Source organism: Heptranchias perlo, chromosome 13 (assembly GCF_035084215.1).
Source record: "Heptranchias perlo isolate sHepPer1 chromosome 13, sHepPer1.hap1, whole genome shotgun sequence".
NCBI lineage: Eukaryota > Metazoa > Chordata > Chondrichthyes > Hexanchiformes > Hexanchidae > Heptranchias > Heptranchias perlo.
This window is the reverse complement of record NC_090337.1, coordinates 64,720,851-64,740,029: the sequence shown is the minus strand read 5'-3', so window position 1 is coordinate 64,740,029 and position 19,179 is coordinate 64,720,851. Positions and strand designations below refer to the sequence as shown.

The following is a 19,179-nucleotide window of genomic DNA, read 5'->3' as shown; positions in this document are numbered from 1 at the left end:
CCTCCATTAAGATGCTCCTTAAAACCTACCTCTTTTTCCAAGCTTTTGGTCACCTGCCCTAATATCTCCTCATGTGGCTTGATGTCACATTATGTCTGATAATGCTCCTGTGAAGCACCTTGGGACGTTTTACTACGTTAAAGGCGCTATATAAATGCAAGTTGTTGTGAGACAGTGCCAAATAGATGCAAGTACTTTTCTTAGCTTCTATGGATCCTGACTGAGAATACAGTTTAGTGCAGTTGGGTCCTTTCAGTTTTGTACTTCTGGTGTGCTGATTACTGGGTCTGGTCATGTTGAACGCTGGTACACAGAGAGAGGTTTCAGTGTCATCTTGACTTTCCCCATCAACGAAAGCAGTAGTTCTTGGCTTGTGTTGCAGGACATCTCTTTATAAACTAAGAGTCTGGCCAGATGCCAGCGGGTTAGCTGCACTGATGGGATGTGGTGCTCTGGTGTATTATATATGACCAGGATGGCTGAAGGAGTCAAATTATTGAGATCCCAGGGTTTTTACTGGTGCTTGAAGGATTGCAATCTAGGATTCTGTCTGCCTGTAATTAGTGCCTTTGGCTTACAGTGACTGAATATGTGCAACTCAGTCTATATTACATGGGACTTATCGGCGTTTTGGTAATCAAATTTTGTGATTACGTCTGTTATTTCCGCGAGAGCTGATTGTCTTTATTTTGATTTGTGTGTGTTAAGCCCCAGTGAATTGTGGATCTTGTGATAGATGGGAGTAGCAGGTAGGAAGTAGCAGATTGTTTCCAATTGACCTGATTGTTTGATAAAGTGCAGCATGGTCGGCTTATCAAGATTGCGGCTCATGGAATAAAGGGGGCAGTAGCAACGTGGATACAGAATTGGCTAAGTGACAGGAAACAGTAGTGGTGAACAGTTGTTTTTCAGACTGGAGGGAGGTGTACAGTGGTGTTCCCCAGGGGTCAGTGCTGGGACCACCGCTTTTCTTGATATATATTAATGACTTGGACTTGGGTGTACAGGGCACAATTTCAAAATTTGCAGATGACACAAAACTTGGAAGGGTAGTAAACAGTGAGGAGGATAGTGCTGGACTTCAAGAGGATATAGACAGGCTGGTGGCATGGGCGGTCACGTGGCAGATGAAATTTAACCCAGAAAAATGCAAAGTGATACATTTCGGTAGGAAGAATGAGGAGTGGCAATATAAACTAGAGGGCACAACTCTAAAAGGGGTACAGGAAAAAGAGATCTGGGGGTATATGTGCACAAATCGTCGATGGTGGCAGGACAGGTTGAGAAAGCGGTTGAAAAAACATACGGGATCCTGGACTTTATAAATAGAGGCATAGAGTATAAAAGTGCAAGTCGTGATGAACCTTTATAAAACACTGGTTCAGCCACAACTGGAGTAGTGTGTCCAATTCTGGGCACTGCACTTTAGGAAGGATGTGAAGGCCTTAGAGAGAGTGCAGAAGAGATTTACTGGAATGATTCCAGGGATGAGGGACTTCAGTTATGTGGATAGACTGGTGAAGCTGGGGTTGTTACCCCTTTTTTATATTCGTTCATGGGATGTGGGCATCGCTGGCGAGACCGGCATTTATTGCCCATCCCAAGTTGCCCTTGAGAAGGTGGTGGTGAGCCGCCTTCTTGAACCGCTGCAGTCCGTGTGGTGACGGTTCTCCCACAGTGCTGTTTGGAAGGGAGTTCCAGGATTTTGATCCAGCGACAATGAAGGAACGGCGATATATTTCCAAGTCGGGGTGGTGTGTGACGTGGAGGGGAACGTGCAGGTGGTGTTCCCATATGCCTGCTGCTCTTATCCTTCTCGGTGGTAGAGGTCATGGGTTTAGGAGGTGCTGCCGAAGAAGCCCTGGCGAGTTGCTGCAGTGCATCCTGTGGATGGTACACACTGCAGCCACTGTGCGCTGGTGGTGAAGGGAGTGAATGTTTAGGGTGGTGGATGGGCTGCCAATCAAACGGGCTGCTTTGTCCTGGATGGTGTTGAGCTTCTTGAATGTTGTTGGAGCTGCACTCATCCAAGCAAGTGGAGAGTATTTCATCACACTCCTGACTTGTGCCTTGTAGATGGTGGAAAGGCTTTGGGGAGTCAGGAGGTGAGTCACTCGCCGCAGAATACCCAGCCTCTGACCTGCTCTTGTAGCCACAGTATTTATATGGCTGGTCCAGTTAAGTTTCTGGTCGTCGGTGAGCAGGTTATTGGTGAGTAAGTGCCGCTTGATAGCACTGTCGACGACACCTTCCATTACTTCGCTGATGATTGAGAGTAGACTGATGGGGCGGTAATTGGCTGGATTGGATTTGTTCTGCTTTTTGTGGACAGGACATACCTGGGCAATTTTCCACATTGTCCGGTAGATGCCAGTATTGTAGCTGTACTGGAACAGCTTGGCTAGAGGTGCAGCTAGTTCTGGAGCACAAGTCTTCAGCACTACAGCTGGGATGTTATCGGGGCCCATAGCCTTTGCTGTATCCAGTGCACTCAGCCATTTCTTGATATCACGTGGAGTGAATCGAATTGGCTGAAGACTGGCTTCTGTGATGGTAGGGATATCGGGAGGAGGCCGAGATGGATCATCCTTGGAACAGACGGTTGTAAGGAGATTTGATAGAGGTATTCAAAATCATGAAGGGTCTCGATAGAGAGAAACTGTTCCCATTGGCGGAAGGGTCAAGAACCAGAGGACATCGATTTAAGGTGATTGGCAAAAGAACCAAAGGTGACATGAGGAAAAACTCTTTTACACAGTGAGTGGTTAGGATCTGGAATGCACTGCCTGAGGCAGAATTAATCATGGCTTTCAAAAGGGAACTGGATAAGTACTTGAAAGGAAAAAATGTGCAGGGCTACGGGGAAAGGGTGGGGGAGTGGGACTAGCTGGATTGCTCTTCCTTCGAGCTGGCATGGACTTGATAGGCTGAACGGCCTCCTTCCGTGCTGTAACCTTTCTACGATTCTATGATTCATACAGCTAAACCTTGCACTTTGCATTTCTTCCTGGATATCAGTGTAAGAGTTTTTGGAAGCAGATCAGTACCAGCTGGTGCTTTCTCCACACACCAGTATATCATATGTGCTTGTCAAAAATGACATGATGCCGATCACTAATAGTGTTGGATCGTTCCGAGCCCGGAATGTTCTGAAGTGATGTGCAGTAAAACCTTCGCTGTGTGTGTTGGGGAAAAGACACTCTGGTTGTGAAGACTGGATGTAGTAACAGGGCTAAGGGTGTGGGGAGTGCAAGAGGGGGTGATGGAATGCAATAGAGTACCCAGCTTGAACAGTTTCCTCGTTGCACACTTTGATCGGAGGCTCTTCTAACGTATGAAAAAGGATAGTCTCCTTGAGATCTCTCCTATTGTGCAGTGTTCCTGCACAATCCAGCACTTGTTGGGACTGCAGTTCTACCATCTACTGGTATGTGTAGATATGTAATGGTGGAACAGAGGCATGAGGTATGGTCTCCTTTGAACCCTGATATTTGCCCTTCGTGCTAAAGTTTGTCATGGTGGTTGAAAGTCGAATGGTGTCCTCCTCCTCCCCAAAACCCATGGACACTGGGGTCAATTCGAGTGCACCCAACACTACCCTGGTTGAGACCAATTAACGGACCACAGATCAAACCTGGGGGCTTCCTGGTCTGTGTGGTCGAACCTCACAGCACATTGTATTCACCTGCAGCTCTTGTCTTGTTGGTGAGAAAGTAGAGAGGTATTCAGAGTTGATGCTCCTGTTGCATGCTTCCTGTTAAGGATATCTATAGACAGCGATAATCACCAACTCTATAGAATGCGATGGTTGTGTAACTATGGAAATATCTGGAAAGAAGTTGGTTAGGACCCAATGCAGGCTGGAGTGTCAGTCGTGTTTACTTGATAGTCTTCAGAGGATCGATGGAAATCAGTTTTTTGAAGGTGTTACTTGTGGTTATTCATCTTCCTCAGTGATTAAACAAAATTCTCCAAGCCCGCGACGGGGTTTGTATGTGACCTGTCCGAGCCCATGACAACGGGGTTTGTATGTGACCTGTCCAAGCCCATGACGACGGGGTTTGTATGTGACCTGTCCAAGCCCATGACGACAGGGTTTGTATGTGACCTGTCCGAGTCTATGACGACGGGGTTTGTATGTGACCTGTCCGAGTCCATGACGACGGGGTTTGTATGTGACCTGTCCAAAAGAGGAGGCTATGTGCCTATGGCATGTGCTGAGTTTTTTTTAAACTTGTATTTTGTATTGCTAGAAACAGCTTGTAAGGAATTAACCTCCAATGCAACACAAAGTATTCTTTTCAATTGATTGCCATAAACTTGGGCTGGTCAATTTGCTAGATTTTGTTTCCTGGTGTAAGTTTGTTTTAGCTTGCACAATGGTGCATTGACGTGTTAACTGGTTAATGAACCTGGCAGGGGATCATTATTTACAATCCCAAATGCCTTATCCTATTGTCAAAGATGGCCCACATTGCTGGCCAGAAACATTTCTGTTTAAGGTGTCTTCACCCAGTCTGGCACACACCCAGAGTATGAGAAGACCCAAGTCACCGTTCAAATCGCAGCCCCCAACCCGAGGGAATGACTTTGACAGCTGTTTCTGAGACCTTTTGAGGAGAGGGCAGAGCACTTGATTGGCTGGCATCCTCTACGATAAACAGCATGTGGTCAGAAATTTGCTCTTACAGAATCATATTGCAGGTCACAGGCAGTCTTCAGAGCAGTTGGTGTTTCAAGCTTGCAGCCACCTGCTGTAAGGCTGAGTGCTTTAGGTTAAAGCCATTCCGGCCAGGGGAGTTAGGCTAATGTAGGTTTCCAATAAGCAGACTTCCATTTAAAGATTCATATTTAGAGAGAAAGCAAGTTGCATCTGTTGTTTTATAGATTGTGTGGGGAAATTTATATATCACTGTGTACTCATTTATTTTGTGTAAATAAAAACACTTATTGATTCAAAGCCTGTATATGTGTTAGAAAGGATGTTTATTCTGTTCACTATTAGCAGAGAGGAGAATTCATGGGACAGTGTGTGATGCAGTCCAATAAGCTGGTGTACAAAATAAGGTTCTCTGTTGTAATTCCTGGGTATCGCTATCATTTATTTAGACATTGGACAGGAAAAGGTGCACTCCAGGTCATAGGGAATGCAGGGTCCACTGACAAGAGTGAACGGTGATGCTGAATCTGAGAAAATATCTATTGAACAAACCCAAAAATGTGACTCGGCCAAATGGTACTTCTGACTCTATAAGGTCAACCTAAAGGGTGATATCATTCCCGATGGAAACACCAAAAGGATTTCGATCTTGCTTCATTTTTTTAGTTCAGTAATATCACTGAAAGCTGTACTGTGACCTTGTTTGTATAGCAAGAAGCAGTGAATGTTTAAGATTCCCAAACGATGCATGTTATTACAAAGACCTCTGCAGTGGTTTGTTGCTGGCATGCAATAGTGCCTCGAGGCTTGTCAGACAAACAGTAAAGACATGAAGTGCGAGGTCGGGTTCCTCTCCGTTTTGTGGTCAGGACCATGTTGTGAATTTGAAGGAGCCTGCACATAACTGGCTGGTTCAGTGGGGCCAAATGCTGGCAGTCTGGTCTGGAGGGTGAGAGCAAGGCAGAGAGGTGGTTATGTGCGAGAAAGAAGCATTAACAAAATGGGGCACACCTCCACTTTTAGTAAGTAAGTTTGAATTGATTGAGCTGCACTTGGATTCACTCTGGGTGCCTTATACCAGGAAATAATTTTGAAGCCTGCTACAGAGAATTGGGAGCTGCCCTTTGTTTTGTACATAGGCCTAGGGAGGGGGCGTCACCCTGGTATTTCTGAAGGGGAGAACGCTGTGACAGGTGACACTGCTTTGTCTTCTCTCCCAGGTTTCTGGCCTCTTTACTCTGTTCGCTGTGACTCCTACACCTCTGTGGCATTAACTATGAGAAATGGACGCCATTGGGGATTTTATTTTCCTTTCAGTGTCTGGAACAGTTGCACAAATTTTGTAAGGAAAGTGAGGTTCTCTGTATGCACCATAACTCCACACACAATCTGCATTTCCTCCTGTTGTATGATTTTTAAAAAAAAAACTCATTCCCATGTAATAGTTCTTTACATTCTATTTGAAAATTGATTCAATGGGCTGGATTTTGCTGTAAAAATAACTGAGGTTAACCGTGCGCACCGTTACAAATGAGCAAATCGGTCAGTAACTTCCAGCGACTGCACATGTGCAGTCAAACGCGGAAATCTGGAAGTTGCTGTACCAGATGCCGCCCTCTTCCAAATGCTGTGTGAAAATGGCATCTCGCTGGCTGGCTCCCTATTGAACGGCATGAAGTTCGTGTACTTACCTGAAAGGTACAAAATAAACTCACCAAAAAAAGTTGTCATTTCAATTCGAAGTACCATTTTAGTGGCGGGGTATTTCTTAATTACTGCCAAACAACCCCTCTGGCATTGAAAATTAACCAAGTGTTGAGTCTTATTCCTTTAGCTTCTAATTATTGTTGGACATTTTTTTAAAAATTTAAACAATTTTTTTTTTCTTTGTCACCTTTAACTCTCTCTCTTCATCCAATCTTTCTTTCCCTCACTTTATTTCACTTTCTGTACCTGATTTAACATTGAATTCACGATTCCAACTTACACTTCCTGGTTCAGTCTGCGCCACTCATTAACGATGCTTCAGTCTGATTGGTTAAGGGGATACACAGTTGCTTGCCCTGTTCACACAGATCCCAGATGCCCTGTAGAGAGCGCCGTGCTTTTTGGATCTCTAACTTAGAGGAACTTGCCGTGCAAAAACTCAAAGTCTACGGGCAAGTCTAACAAATGGTGCCGTTTGTTCATCACTCACAGCAAAATCCGGCCCAGTGCCTTTGTTTTTATAATATTACATGCATCATGCAGTTGAATTTTGGACTCATCCTTCTGTGTAATACGGTGCAGGTTAAATGCAAGAATATTGCATTACGAAGGAGGTAACCCCCTTTACTTTGGCTCCCACTAAATTCTGCTCAAGAAACTACCAGAAGACTTTTGTCTTTCAGTCCTAGTTCTTTGGCAAGAACTGGAGCAATAATGTCCTGAGGGAAAGGACTTCCTAAAATTCACGTGTTTTTGAGTGATCATGTACGTTTAAGAATTTCATATTGAGGAACCTTCCTCCCAAACACCTGGTTGACTTGGTATAACCCAGTGTTGGTATGTAATGCAGGGTTGTGGCACCCATAGTATGAATGAGTTCCTGGTGATGTTGCAGTACTGGCTTACTGTCACTCGAGAACAGTAGAGCAGTTTACCTTGGGTGATTGGGCAATCCAAGTTCACCAACAATTTTAGTGCCGTGATCTCTGCAATAGGCTCACTCTTTATTAAAAGCTCTGACTGTTGCAGCTGTACTGAGCCAGCAATACTGTCGTATTTTTAGAACTCCTTTGCCCTTCTGCCTGAGATGCCTTTCAGTGCTAACCTTTTTCTCCTTTTTCTAGGGCTGCATAATCTGGAATTATGTCCAATAACGGAGAGTTGGAGGACAAGCCGCCTGCACCCCCAGTACGCGTGAGTAGCACTAGCTTCAGTGTGGGCAGTAAGGACACCCTGTTGACCAACCACAATGCCAAACCATTGCCATCTGTGCCTGAAGAGAAACAGAAGCGGACGAAACTCAAGTCTATCTTCTCAAACGCTGGAGAGAAAGGTAGAACGGGGCAATCCAGCAATGGGGTAACAAAGGGTTGGGTGTGGGGGGTGGTGAGGGTGGTGCTGTGTCTGCAGTGGCTGGACTAGGGCTGTACTGTACAGCACACAGTTCTGCTTTCGAACTCTTAGCTTCGTGATGCATGATTACTTAATTTTCCCAATTTTCAACACAAGCCAACACCTGTAGGAATTTCTCCAGAAATTTGGGCAGAGTTAAGATTTGTTTTTTTGTGCCACACAGTTCTGTCTCTATAAAGATTGTGATGTTGGCTACGCCCTGGGAATGGCTAAAGCCTTTCTGTTAGGGGGTTATGTGTTTGACAATGGCATCATTGGATTAAATCATTGGACAAATAAATGGTGTGCTCTAGTGCGATAGTCCAGTAAGGGGCTGGCAGGCTTCCAGAATTCATACAGCCAGCAGTGTTAGTGAGCTGACAAAATCTTCAAGTGCTCAGTGCTCTGATTTTCCTTGTGGTGAGCTTGCTTTGAGGGAGGGGGTGGGGAGGAGGGTAATAGGACTTAACCGAGAAGCCAGAACAGGCAGTGACCCCACCTACCCCACCCAAATAACTGCTTACTGACCTTTTCAACTTTTACAAAGAATTGCATAGAATGTACAGTGCAGCAACAGGCCATTCTGAAATCTTATCCCTCGATTTTAGGACAATGCACCGTTTGTGCATTCCCTCTGCTTTATTATTCTCAAGCTTTAATGAAACCTCTGCAATGGGAGTTTCCACTCCTCCGTTTGCACCAGCCACTTTTTCTTGTAAGCTTGCTTCTCTCCTCTTACAGCTTGAGATTGTTCTGATCTTGCGAGATTGACCTGAGCATAAAGATTTGTGCAATTCAGTGTAATAGCTGGTGGTGAGACCTCCAAGGGAGACTCTGAGGAACTGATGAAGCGTGTTAGTGTCCACATAGGGCAGGGCTAATTTCATGCAGTGAAATCTAACTCTCATCGTGATTGTGAGCTGAAAGCATTAAAATTGAACAAATTTAGATTGAGACCTAGATTCAGAAAGACTGATTTCAGTTGATATTACATGGAATTACATAGAACGTACAGCACAGAAACAGGCCATTTGGCCCAACTGGTCCATGCCGGTGTTTATGCTCCACACGAGCCTCCTCCCACCCTACTTCATGTTGCCTACATTTTCATGATTCCACATGATCTGTGTCGTATTTTGCCAGGTTTTCTCTTTTTATTCATTTTGGGATGGTAGCATTTATTCCTGAGAAGGTGCTGTTAGTTGACTTCAGAAGGCATTGAGAGTCAACTATGTCATGTGGTACTGAAGACACATGTAGGCCAGACCGGGTATGAATGGCAGATACACTTCCCTGAATGATGTTAGTGAGCCAATTGGGTTTTTACCACAATCCCAACAGCTTTTCTAGGTCATTTCTGGTGCCAGCCGACAAATTACCAGATTTATTCAATTCAGCTTCGCAACTCGCTATGCGGAGCTGGTGTCTGAACTCTCAACCTCTGCGTTGCTCGACCAGTTCCGTAACCACTACGTGACATTCTGCTGTGTGTCGTGCAACATGGGTAGCCTCCATCCACGCTGTGGGTGTGAGACTGCATTGTGTATCTTGGGTTGAATCAGAGAGAATTCGCCCATTAACCTATTATTCGGCATCTGAGTATGTTCCTTTGATAAATTGTTTTTTTTTTGTTGATTGACAACTGCTCTGGCCTTGTGCTGATTGTACAGGAAATAAGAAGAGAGAAAAGGAACGGCCCGAAATATCTCCTCCGTCAGACTTTGAGCACACGATCCATGTTGGGTTCGATGCTGTGACAGGGGAGTTCACGGTGAGTACATTTATTTTTATTCGTTCATGGGATGTGGGCGTCACTGTCGAGGCCGGCATTTATTGCCCATCCCTAATTGCCCTTGAGAAGATGGTGGTGAGCCGCTGCAGTCCATGTGGTGAACGTTCTCCCACAGTGCTGTTAGGAAGGGAGTTCCAGGATTTTGACCCAGCGACGATGAAGGAACGGCGATATATTTCCAAGTTGGGATAGTGTGTGACTTGGAGGGGAAAGTGCAGGTGGTGTTGTTCCCATGTACCTGCTGCTCTTGTCCTTCTAGGTGGTAGAGGTCGCAGGTTTGGAAGGTGCTGTCGAAGAAGCCTTGGCGAGTTGCTGCAATGCATCCTGTGGATGGTACACACTGCAGCCACTGTGCGCCAGTGGTGAAGGGAATGAATGTTTAGGGTGGTGGATGGGGTGCCAATCAAGCGGGCTGCTTTGTCCTGGATGGTGTCGAGCTTCTTGAGTGTTGTTGGAGCTGCACTCATCCAGGCAAGTGGAGAGTATTCCATCACACTCCTGTAGATGGTGGAAAGGCTTTGGGGAGTCAGGAGGTGAGTCACTCGCTGCAGAATACCCAGCCTCTGACCTGCTCTTGTAGCCACAGTATTTATATGGCTGGTCCAGTTAAGTTTCTGGTCAATGGTGACCCCCAGGATGTTGATGGTGGGGGATTCGGCGATGGTAATGCCGTTGAATGTCATGGGGAGGTGTTGGAGATGGTCATTGCCTGGCTCTTGTCTGGTGCGAATGTTACTTGCCACTTATGAGCCCAAGCCTGGATGTCGTCCAGGTCTTGCTGCATGCGGGCACGGACTGCTTTATTATTTGAGGGGTTGCGAATAGAACTGAACACTGTGCAATCGTCAGCAAACATCCCCATTTCTGACCTTATGATGGAGGGAAGGTCATTGTTAAAGCAGCTGAAGATGGTTGGGCCTAAGACACTGCCCTGAGGAACTCCTGCAGCAATGTCCTGGGGGCTGAGATGATTGGCCTCCAACAACCACTACCATCTTCCTTTGTGCTAGGTATGACTCCAGCCACTGGAGAGTTTTCCCCCTGATTCCCATTGACATAACGAGATGCGCAATGAATTATTTCATTGTGACCATTCTAGCTTGACTGTTGGAATTGGCCTTATTCCAGTGAATGTGCTGGCAAGCCGCCTCCTATTTGTCAATCTGTGTAAAGGTCACAAGTGTGCTGCCTTTAGCCTTTGGAGGTTTGTGGTAACAGCCACCAGATGCTGCTGCCTTGCCGAGGGGTTCATTCAGCAGGTTCCCACCTTGCTGCGACCGGGTTTACAAATTGCCGTCAGTTATTTGGGAATGTTCATGTGCTTATCTCTTGACAAATTTATACCCTCTTGTTCCCCCACCAGAGGAAATAATTTCTCTATCTGCCTGACCAAATCTCTTATTTTAAACACCTCAATTAAATCACCCCTCAATCTTCTAAACTCAAGGGAATACAAATCAAGTTTATGCAACCGGTCTGCACAAATTAACCCTTTAAACCCTGTCATTCTGGTGAATCTGTGCTGTACCCCTTCCAAGGCCAGTATACCTTCCCTGAGGTGCAGTGCCCAGAACTGAACGCAGTACTCCAGATGGGATCTGAACAAGGCTCTGTACAACTGAAGCATAACTTCTTCCCCTTTGTAATCCAGCCCCCTTGAGATAAAGGCCAACATTCTATTAGCCTTTTTGATTACTTTGCACTCTATGGACTTTCTGCTTCACGAGTATAGTTCTGATATGTAGCCTTTCAGATTTAACTCCTGAATCGTTTTCAGTCAGGTTCCCATCCTCCCCTGTCCCCATTTTGCTGTGGACATGTTAAATGGAAGCCAGGCATGAGCCTTTGGGGATGGGAGAGTTATTGGTGGATTATTTTGCTGCTGACACTGCTTTATAGCCAACTGAAGCGTGCCATTGGCAGAGGCTCAGAGAGGCTCGTAGAAAAAATATGGCCGGGGCAGGAAGGAGCAAATGTGTGAACAGTAGCTCCAGTGCATACCGGGAGGTCCGACCTTCTCTTGCAGTAGGTGAGCTCAGGTGGGTTCCTTCGTGGGCCCAGTACAACATTTATGCGTATCCCAGTGCCCTGCTATCTTAGCTTTACTTGAAGCTGGTGTGGTGGTGTTTTGCAGGGAATGCCCGAGCAGTGGGCTCGGCTATTACAGACATCCAACATCAGCAAACTGGAACAGAAGAAAAATCCTCAGGCTGTGCTCGATGTGCTCAAATTCTATGACTCCAAAGATACAGTGAAACAGAAGTATCTGAGCTTTACAGGTATGGCAATGGAGCGGGGACCGAAAGGGCGGGTGGGTAAAAGAAACGTTTCCTGACACAGGTCTCAGGCGATTAGGCTGCAATAGTCCTTGTGGACAACACTAGGCCTTTGGCTTAAGCTCTTTTTTTCTTCTTTCTTTTAAACAGACCAGTCAGACGGGTTTCCTGCAGTCACACCCGCGGTGAGTACCCTGTAATTATAGCACCTTTTTCTTGCATTGTGCCTCACCGAGCTAACTCCACTTGCATGTATTCAGGATGCTTCTGCACCATATGGACAACTTGTTGGTCCAGTATGTGGGAGATCATTGAACTTAACAGATCAAGTATTACAATTCATTAAAGAGGGCGACACACTGACATATGTATGTGTGCTGCAAAAATGGATTACAGGGCCTTGTATTGATTAGATGAGAGAACACTGTGCAGAATTTAGATTATAAATGGAGAAGGGGGACTCTATATGGGGGGAGACACTGTATAACTGAGTGATATAGGGGAAGGAGACTTCCCGTGTGCAGGTTGGAGATTGGGGGGAAATGTGATGTACATTACAGCAATGGGGGAGAAGGATACGGTGTAGTTCGTATGTATGTGTTATAACATGTGATCGCTTGCCTTTAGCCAAGTTCAAAAGGCACGGAGCCTTCAAACGTACCGACTGTCCCGGAGGAGGATGACGACGACGAGGCCCCTCCTCCAGCGATTGCACCGCGGCCAGAGTGCACTAAATCTGTAAGTATTGTCGAACCAAGAGTTTAAGCACAGTGGGAGGCCACTGTGCCTCTGCCAGTGAGAACACCTCATTGGAACTGTCTACCCTATTCTTGCTTCACCGCTCTTTGCATTTTTCTTTGTTTGATTCCCTCCTAAGTATCCTGATTGACCCACTAGCTACTTGGAGGGATGTGTTCCATACTCTAGCAATCCATTGTATGAAAACATGTCTGCTGACCTTTCCCTTTATGTTTCTCGTACTAATCCTAACTTTATACCTCCTTGTTACTGATTCATCAGCTAGTGGAAATAATCTCACTATTTACCCTCTCAAACACTTCTGTTAGAACCCCCTCCCCCTTTAACTTTCTCGACTCCAGTTTAAACAGTCCTAGATTTTTGAGCAGTGCATCATTACAGTATTGTCTCATCCCAGGCATCATACTAGTGAATCTGCCTTGCATCTCTTCAACGGATCTAATATCCATTCCATAAAGGGATGGCCAAAACGCACAAAGTATCTTGACTGTGGGTATCTTGTACAGCTGCATAATCACTTCCTTACTTTTGTGTTCATTGATATATAAGATCCAGAGTCCCATTTGCTCTCTTTATGGCTTTTCCACTTGCAATCTTGATTTTAAAATCTAAATCTGCTCCCTATGGTATATGGAAGTTACAACATGTAAACAGGCCATTCGGCTCAACCAGTCCATGTCGATGTTTGCCCTCCACGTGAGCAAATAGTCCTAATCACATTTACCCCCATTCTCCTATCCCTTCAACCCCTTTTCCTTCATCCACCTATGCAATCTAATCTTGAATGTTGATGTAGTTTCTGCTTCAACCACTGTTCCTCTTTTTTTGAGGATTTCACTAGGGTATATTTTTGATCCCCCCCCCCCCATAGTGTTTCTACATGGAACTGCATTTTCCACCTACTTGCCCACTCCAGTAGTGCAACTTTCTTATTCGGACATATAACGTAGCAATTTAGGAAAGAGTTCTGAATGCGTTCTCGGAGCCCCTCACCACTTTGACCCCCATTATTGGTGTTGTCCCAGGATGTCTGTGGATGAAGCCCCCATTATTACAACCCTATTGCTCCTACACGCCTCTTTGACTTGACTTCTGATCTCTTTCTCTTTCTTTCTCACTGTTTGGCAGCCCATAATGGGTACCTGATATTGCTGCAGAGTTCTTATTTCTTAATTCAGTCTGCAGATCTGAATGCCAAATTTGATTGTTTCTTTTTAATGCTGCAACTGCACCGTTGTAATGCTATTGCATGTCTGAAAGCTGTAGGGTTGTAGTATTAAATGTACCCAGTGACGGTGTTGGGGCTGGTACTTTAAAAGGGGTAGCAGTGAGTCAGAGTAGTGTCTGTTAGGGCTGCAATCCAGATTTTTGGTGACTGTGGAGGAAAAACAGCAAACGTTGGAAATACGCAGCAGGTCAGTCAGCCCCTGTAAAGAGAAAAGGCAGATTATAATGTTTCAGATGTGTAATTCTTCATCAGAATTTCTGACCTGTGTATTTCCAACATTTGCAGTTTTCCAACATTTGCAGTTTTCCAGTTTTATTTCATTGGTCACTGTGAGATGGGTGAGCGGTTACGAACATACAAAATCGACAGGCAGGAAAAGACCAGCTGGTCTCCACCCCACATGATGGCCGGAGCATCGTGACTAAACGTTTCCTCCCACCCACCTCCGCAGCCATCTAATCTCCTGGGAGAGGTAAAAGAACGGAAAAAATACTGTAGAAAATTACCCTCCGACCTCCTTAGGTGATGGAGGTTGTGGTGTTGAACAGTAGGGGTGACTGAGTGTTGTGGCTGGGGTATTGGTGACTGCATGGTGTGAGCTGGTTATCAGTGCTTGACTGCTGTCCATTAAGGCTTATGGGTAAGTAAGTATTGGAAATGTTAATAGAAATTGCATTAAGAGCAAATTCTCAACCCCTCCCCCCCGCGGCTGGGTAAATGGACTGACTTACGCAGAGTTGCAAGAAGGCCCTGGGTTCAATCCCTAATTGAGTTAGCCGTTCTTAGCCGAGGTGGCAGTAGAGACACTGCATTTGGCCTCTGGTTGCCTGCCGAGATCAGGGAAACTTTCTGTCAGGGTTTCTATCCCTGATCGTTATCCAGTGACCCTTTGCTGGCCATCAAGAGAGGACAGAATTAGGCTCAGCTGTGATGTTGCCCCAAACCCTGGCCATCAGCCGCTGTCTAAGCTCAGGTGAGGAATGGTCGCGTGGTTGAGGTATTGTAGAGTGTTGGCACCCATGAGGCCATACTCCAGCACGAGTCAGCACTTTTTGGAGAGGAGGGGAGTAAATTTTAAAAAGTTTTAAAAAGGGAGGGTGTATGTGTGTTACTTGTTCCACAGTGTGTGTGTACTCTGTATATCAGCATTACCTCATTGCACTATTTTCTTCTTAGGTTTACACGCGGTCTGTTATTGATCCCATCCCACCTCCTGCCAGCAGAGAACCAGATGGCGATGGCACGTCAAAGGGATTGGACAAAATGAAAAAGAAAACAAAGATGACAGATGATGAGATTATGGAAAAATTGAGTAAGTGTTCAGCGTTTAACTCAGTGCAAGAGAACCTCTACATTAATCATGTCGTCAGCTATGGCTCGGTGGGTAGCACTCTCGCCTCCGAGTTAAAAGGTTGTGGGTTCAAGTCGCACTCCAGAGAGTTGAGCACAAATTCTAGGCTGATACTCGAGTGCAGTATTGAGGGAGTGCTGCACTGTCAGAGGTGCCGTCTTTCAGATGATACTTTAAACTGAGGCCCCGTCTGCCCCCTTCAGGTGGACATAAAAGATTCCATGACACTATTTCGATGAAGAGCAGGGGAGTCCTCCCAAGTCTCCTGGCCAATATTTATCCCCCAACATTAATAAAAAAACAGATTATCTGGTCATTATCACATTGCTGTTTGTGGGAGGTTGCTGTGCGCAAATTGGTTCCTACATTGTGCAAGGGAACCTCTGCATTAATCATGATGTCTTGTTGCTGCAACCATCAGATGTGGTTATGAAGCAAGGTATTTAGCGGCAGCTTGTACTGGTACTGAAGGCACTGGTGTTTTATGTGTCAGATCAAGTGGGGATCTCACTTATTTCATTGTGTTGTACAGTGCAGCTTGTAGAGTGCTTGGAAAGCTTAGCGTTACGGACAGTGCTTATACAAATTGCAGCGTGTGTAGGAGTGTTGTAATGGTGGAGATAATGTGATCCAGTAATTCTGACACCTGTATCGAGATGAGGTAAATATTGGGTTAGGGTGACACTAACTATGACAGATAAGCACTGTTAAAACATGTGACAAGACTGCACTGAAAGGATCACCTTGTGGAACTTAAGATCTAAAACAAAAGCCCCTGAGTGACAGATTCTGCCACTTTTCATCCTCTGACATTTTTGGTATCATTGTGCCTTATCTCCCAGGTAAGGAATCCATTGAGAGATTTCTTTATGAATTAATCAGCAGAATTTTGAAACAACTTCATTACTTCTTTCGTGTCCCAGTTTAAATTACTTGATTTGTTTAAACCTCGGGTATCAAACCAATGTAATCATTTTAAAATTAATATAAATATGGAGGCTCTGTTTAACAACATAGATATATACATATGGAATTTGGGTGCTTGTTAAAGTTCACACCATCCCATCTTGGAGTAACCAATTCTGCCTCAAGATTTGCTCAATATATCAGACAAACACGATCAGAGAACCCCATCGATTTCTTGAACAGCAGCCACCACCTTAACGCTGGTTAAAATGAAACAAGACAAATCCACACATTTAATAAAATTGGCACAGGATTGTGATGGAGTACTGTGCACTGGAGAGATGGGGAGATTGACCCTGACTCAGTTCTGGACTTTGGCAGAGATGATGCTGTTGATCCTGACTCTAATTGAGCACTGTGCATTGGGGAGATGGGCGATTGACTGACTGTGATTGAGCACTGCATTGTGGGGATTGACACTGACTGTAATTGTGTACAGTGTATTGTGGAGATTGACACTGACTGTAATTGTGCACCGTGTATTGTGGAGTTTGACACTGACTGTAATTGTGTCCTGTGTATTGTGGAGATTGACACTGACTGTAATTGTGCACTGTGTATTGTGGAGATTGACACTGACTGATGGTGCATTGTGGAGATTGACACTGACTGTGATGGTGCATTGTGGAGATTGACACTGACTGTAATGGTGCATTGTGGAGATTGACACTGACTGTAATTGTGCACTGTCTATTGTGGAGATTGACACTGACTGTAATTGTGCACTGTCTATTGTGGACAAGATGTGGAGATGCCGGTGATGGACTGGGGTTGACAATTGTAAACAATTTTACAACACCAAGTTATAGTCCAGCAATTTTATTTTAAATTCACAAGCTTTCGGAGGCTTCCCCCTTCGTCAGGTGATTTTTTCACATCGTTCACCTGACGAAGGGGGAAGCCTCCGAAAGCTTGTGAATTTAAAATAAAATTGTTGGACTATAACTTGGTATTGTGGACATATGTAAGGAATCTTACAACACCAGGTTATAGTCCAACAATTTTATTTTAAAATCACAAGCTTTCGGAGATTATCTCCTTCATCAGGCTCACTCACTCACCTGACGAAGGAGATAATCTCCGAAAGCTTGTGATTTTAAAATAAAATTGCTGGACTATAACCTGGTGTTGTAAGATTCCTTACATTTGTCCACCCCAGTCCATCACCGGCATCTCCACATCATATTGTGGAGATTGACACTGACTGTAATTGTGCACTGTGTATTGTGGAGATTGACACTGACTGTAATTGTGCACTGTGTATTGTGGAGATTGACACTGACTGTAATTGTGCACTGTGCATTGGGGAGATGGGAGATTGACACTAATTGTGCATTGTGGAGATTGACACTGACTGTAATTGTGCGTTGTGGGGATTGACACTGACTGTAATTGTGCGTTGTGGAGATTGACACTGACTGTAATTGTGCATTGTGGAGTTGACACTGACTGTAATTGTGTATTGTGGAGTTGACACTGACTGTAATTGTGCGTTGTGGAGATTGACACTGACTGTAATTGTGCGTTGTGGAGATTGACAATGACTGTAATTGTGCATTGTGGGGATTGACACTGACTGTAATTGTGCATTGTGGGGATTGACACTGACTGTAATTGTGCATTGTGGGGATTGACACTGACTGTAATTGTGCATTGTGGGGATTGACACTGACTGTAATTGTGCATTGTGGGGATTGACACTGACTGTAATTGTGCATTGTGGGGATTGACACTGACTGTAATTGTGCATTGTGGAGATTGACACTGACTGTAATTGTGAACTGTGCCATTGTGCATTGGGGAGATGGGAGATTGACTGACTGTAATTGAGCACTGCATTGGGGTAATGGGAGATTGACACGAATTGTGCATTGTGGAGATTGACACTGACCGTAATTGTGCATTGTGGGGATTGACACTGACCGTAATGGTGCATTGTGGGGATTGACACTGACCATAATGGTGCATTGTGGGGATTGACACTGACTAATGGTGCATTGTGGGGATTGACACTGACTGTAATGGTGCATTGTGGGGATTGACACTGACTGTAATTGTGCATTGTGGGGATTGACACTGACTGTAATTGTGCATTGTGGGGATTGACACTGACTGTAATTGTGCATTGTGGGGATTGACACTGACTGTAATTGTGCATTGTGGGGATTGACACTGACTGTAATTGTGCATTGTGGGGATTGACACTGACTGTAATTGTGCATTGTGGGGATTGACACTGACCGTATTTGTGCGTTGTGGGGATTGACACTGACTGTAATTGTGCATTGTGGGGATTGACACTGACCGTATTTGTGCGTTGTGGAGATTGACACTGACTGTAATTGTGCACTGTGAAGATTGACACTGACTGTAATTGTGTATTGTGGAGATTGAACCTGACTGTAATGGTGCACTGTCTATTGTGGAGATTGACACTGACTGTATTTGTGCGTTGTGGGGATTGACACTGACTGTAATTGTGCGTTGTGGAGATTGACACTGACTGTAATTGTGCGTTGTGGAGATTGACACTGACTGTAATTGTGCGTTGTGGGGATTGACACTGACTAATTGTGCGTTGTGGAGATTGACACTGACTGTAATTGTGCGTTGTGGAGATTGACACTGACTGTAATTGTGCGTTGTGGGGATTGACACTGACTGTAATTGTGCGTTGTGGGGATTGACACTGACTGTAATTGTGTATTGTGGAGATTGACACTGACTGTAATTGTGCGTTGTGGGGATTGACACTGACTGTAATTGTGCATTGTGGAGATTGACACTGACGGTAATGGTGCACTGTGTATTGTGGAGATTGACACTGACTGTAATTGTGCACTGGGGAGATGGGAGATTGACTGACTGTAATTGAGCACTGCATTGGGGTAATGGGAGATTGACACTAATTCTGCATTGTGGAGATTGACACTGACCGTAATGGTGCATTGTGGAGATTGACACTGACCGTAATGGTGCATTGTGGGGATTGACACTGACCGTAATTGTGCATTGTGGAGATTGACACTGACCGTAATGGTGCATTGT

General features: G+C 45.0%; 1 protein-coding gene across 1 annotated transcript in view; it reads left to right on the top strand.

Moving 5' to 3' along the window:
- Positions 1 to 19,179, top strand: part of LOC137331661 (serine/threonine-protein kinase PAK 2-like) — a 59,654-nt gene that overhangs the window by 25,513 nt on the left and 14,962 nt on the right. The window contains exons 2-7 of the mRNA XM_067995601.1: positions 7,492 to 7,700; positions 9,430 to 9,530; positions 11,686 to 11,830; positions 11,978 to 12,012; positions 12,455 to 12,565; positions 14,991 to 15,126. Coding sequence (XP_067851702.1) covers positions 7,511 to 7,700; positions 9,430 to 9,530; positions 11,686 to 11,830; positions 11,978 to 12,012; positions 12,455 to 12,565; positions 14,991 to 15,126 — 718 coding nt within the window. The 5' untranslated portion in view covers positions 7,492 to 7,510. The remainder of the gene's footprint in view (positions 1 to 7,491; positions 7,701 to 9,429; positions 9,531 to 11,685; positions 11,831 to 11,977; positions 12,013 to 12,454; positions 12,566 to 14,990; positions 15,127 to 19,179) is intronic.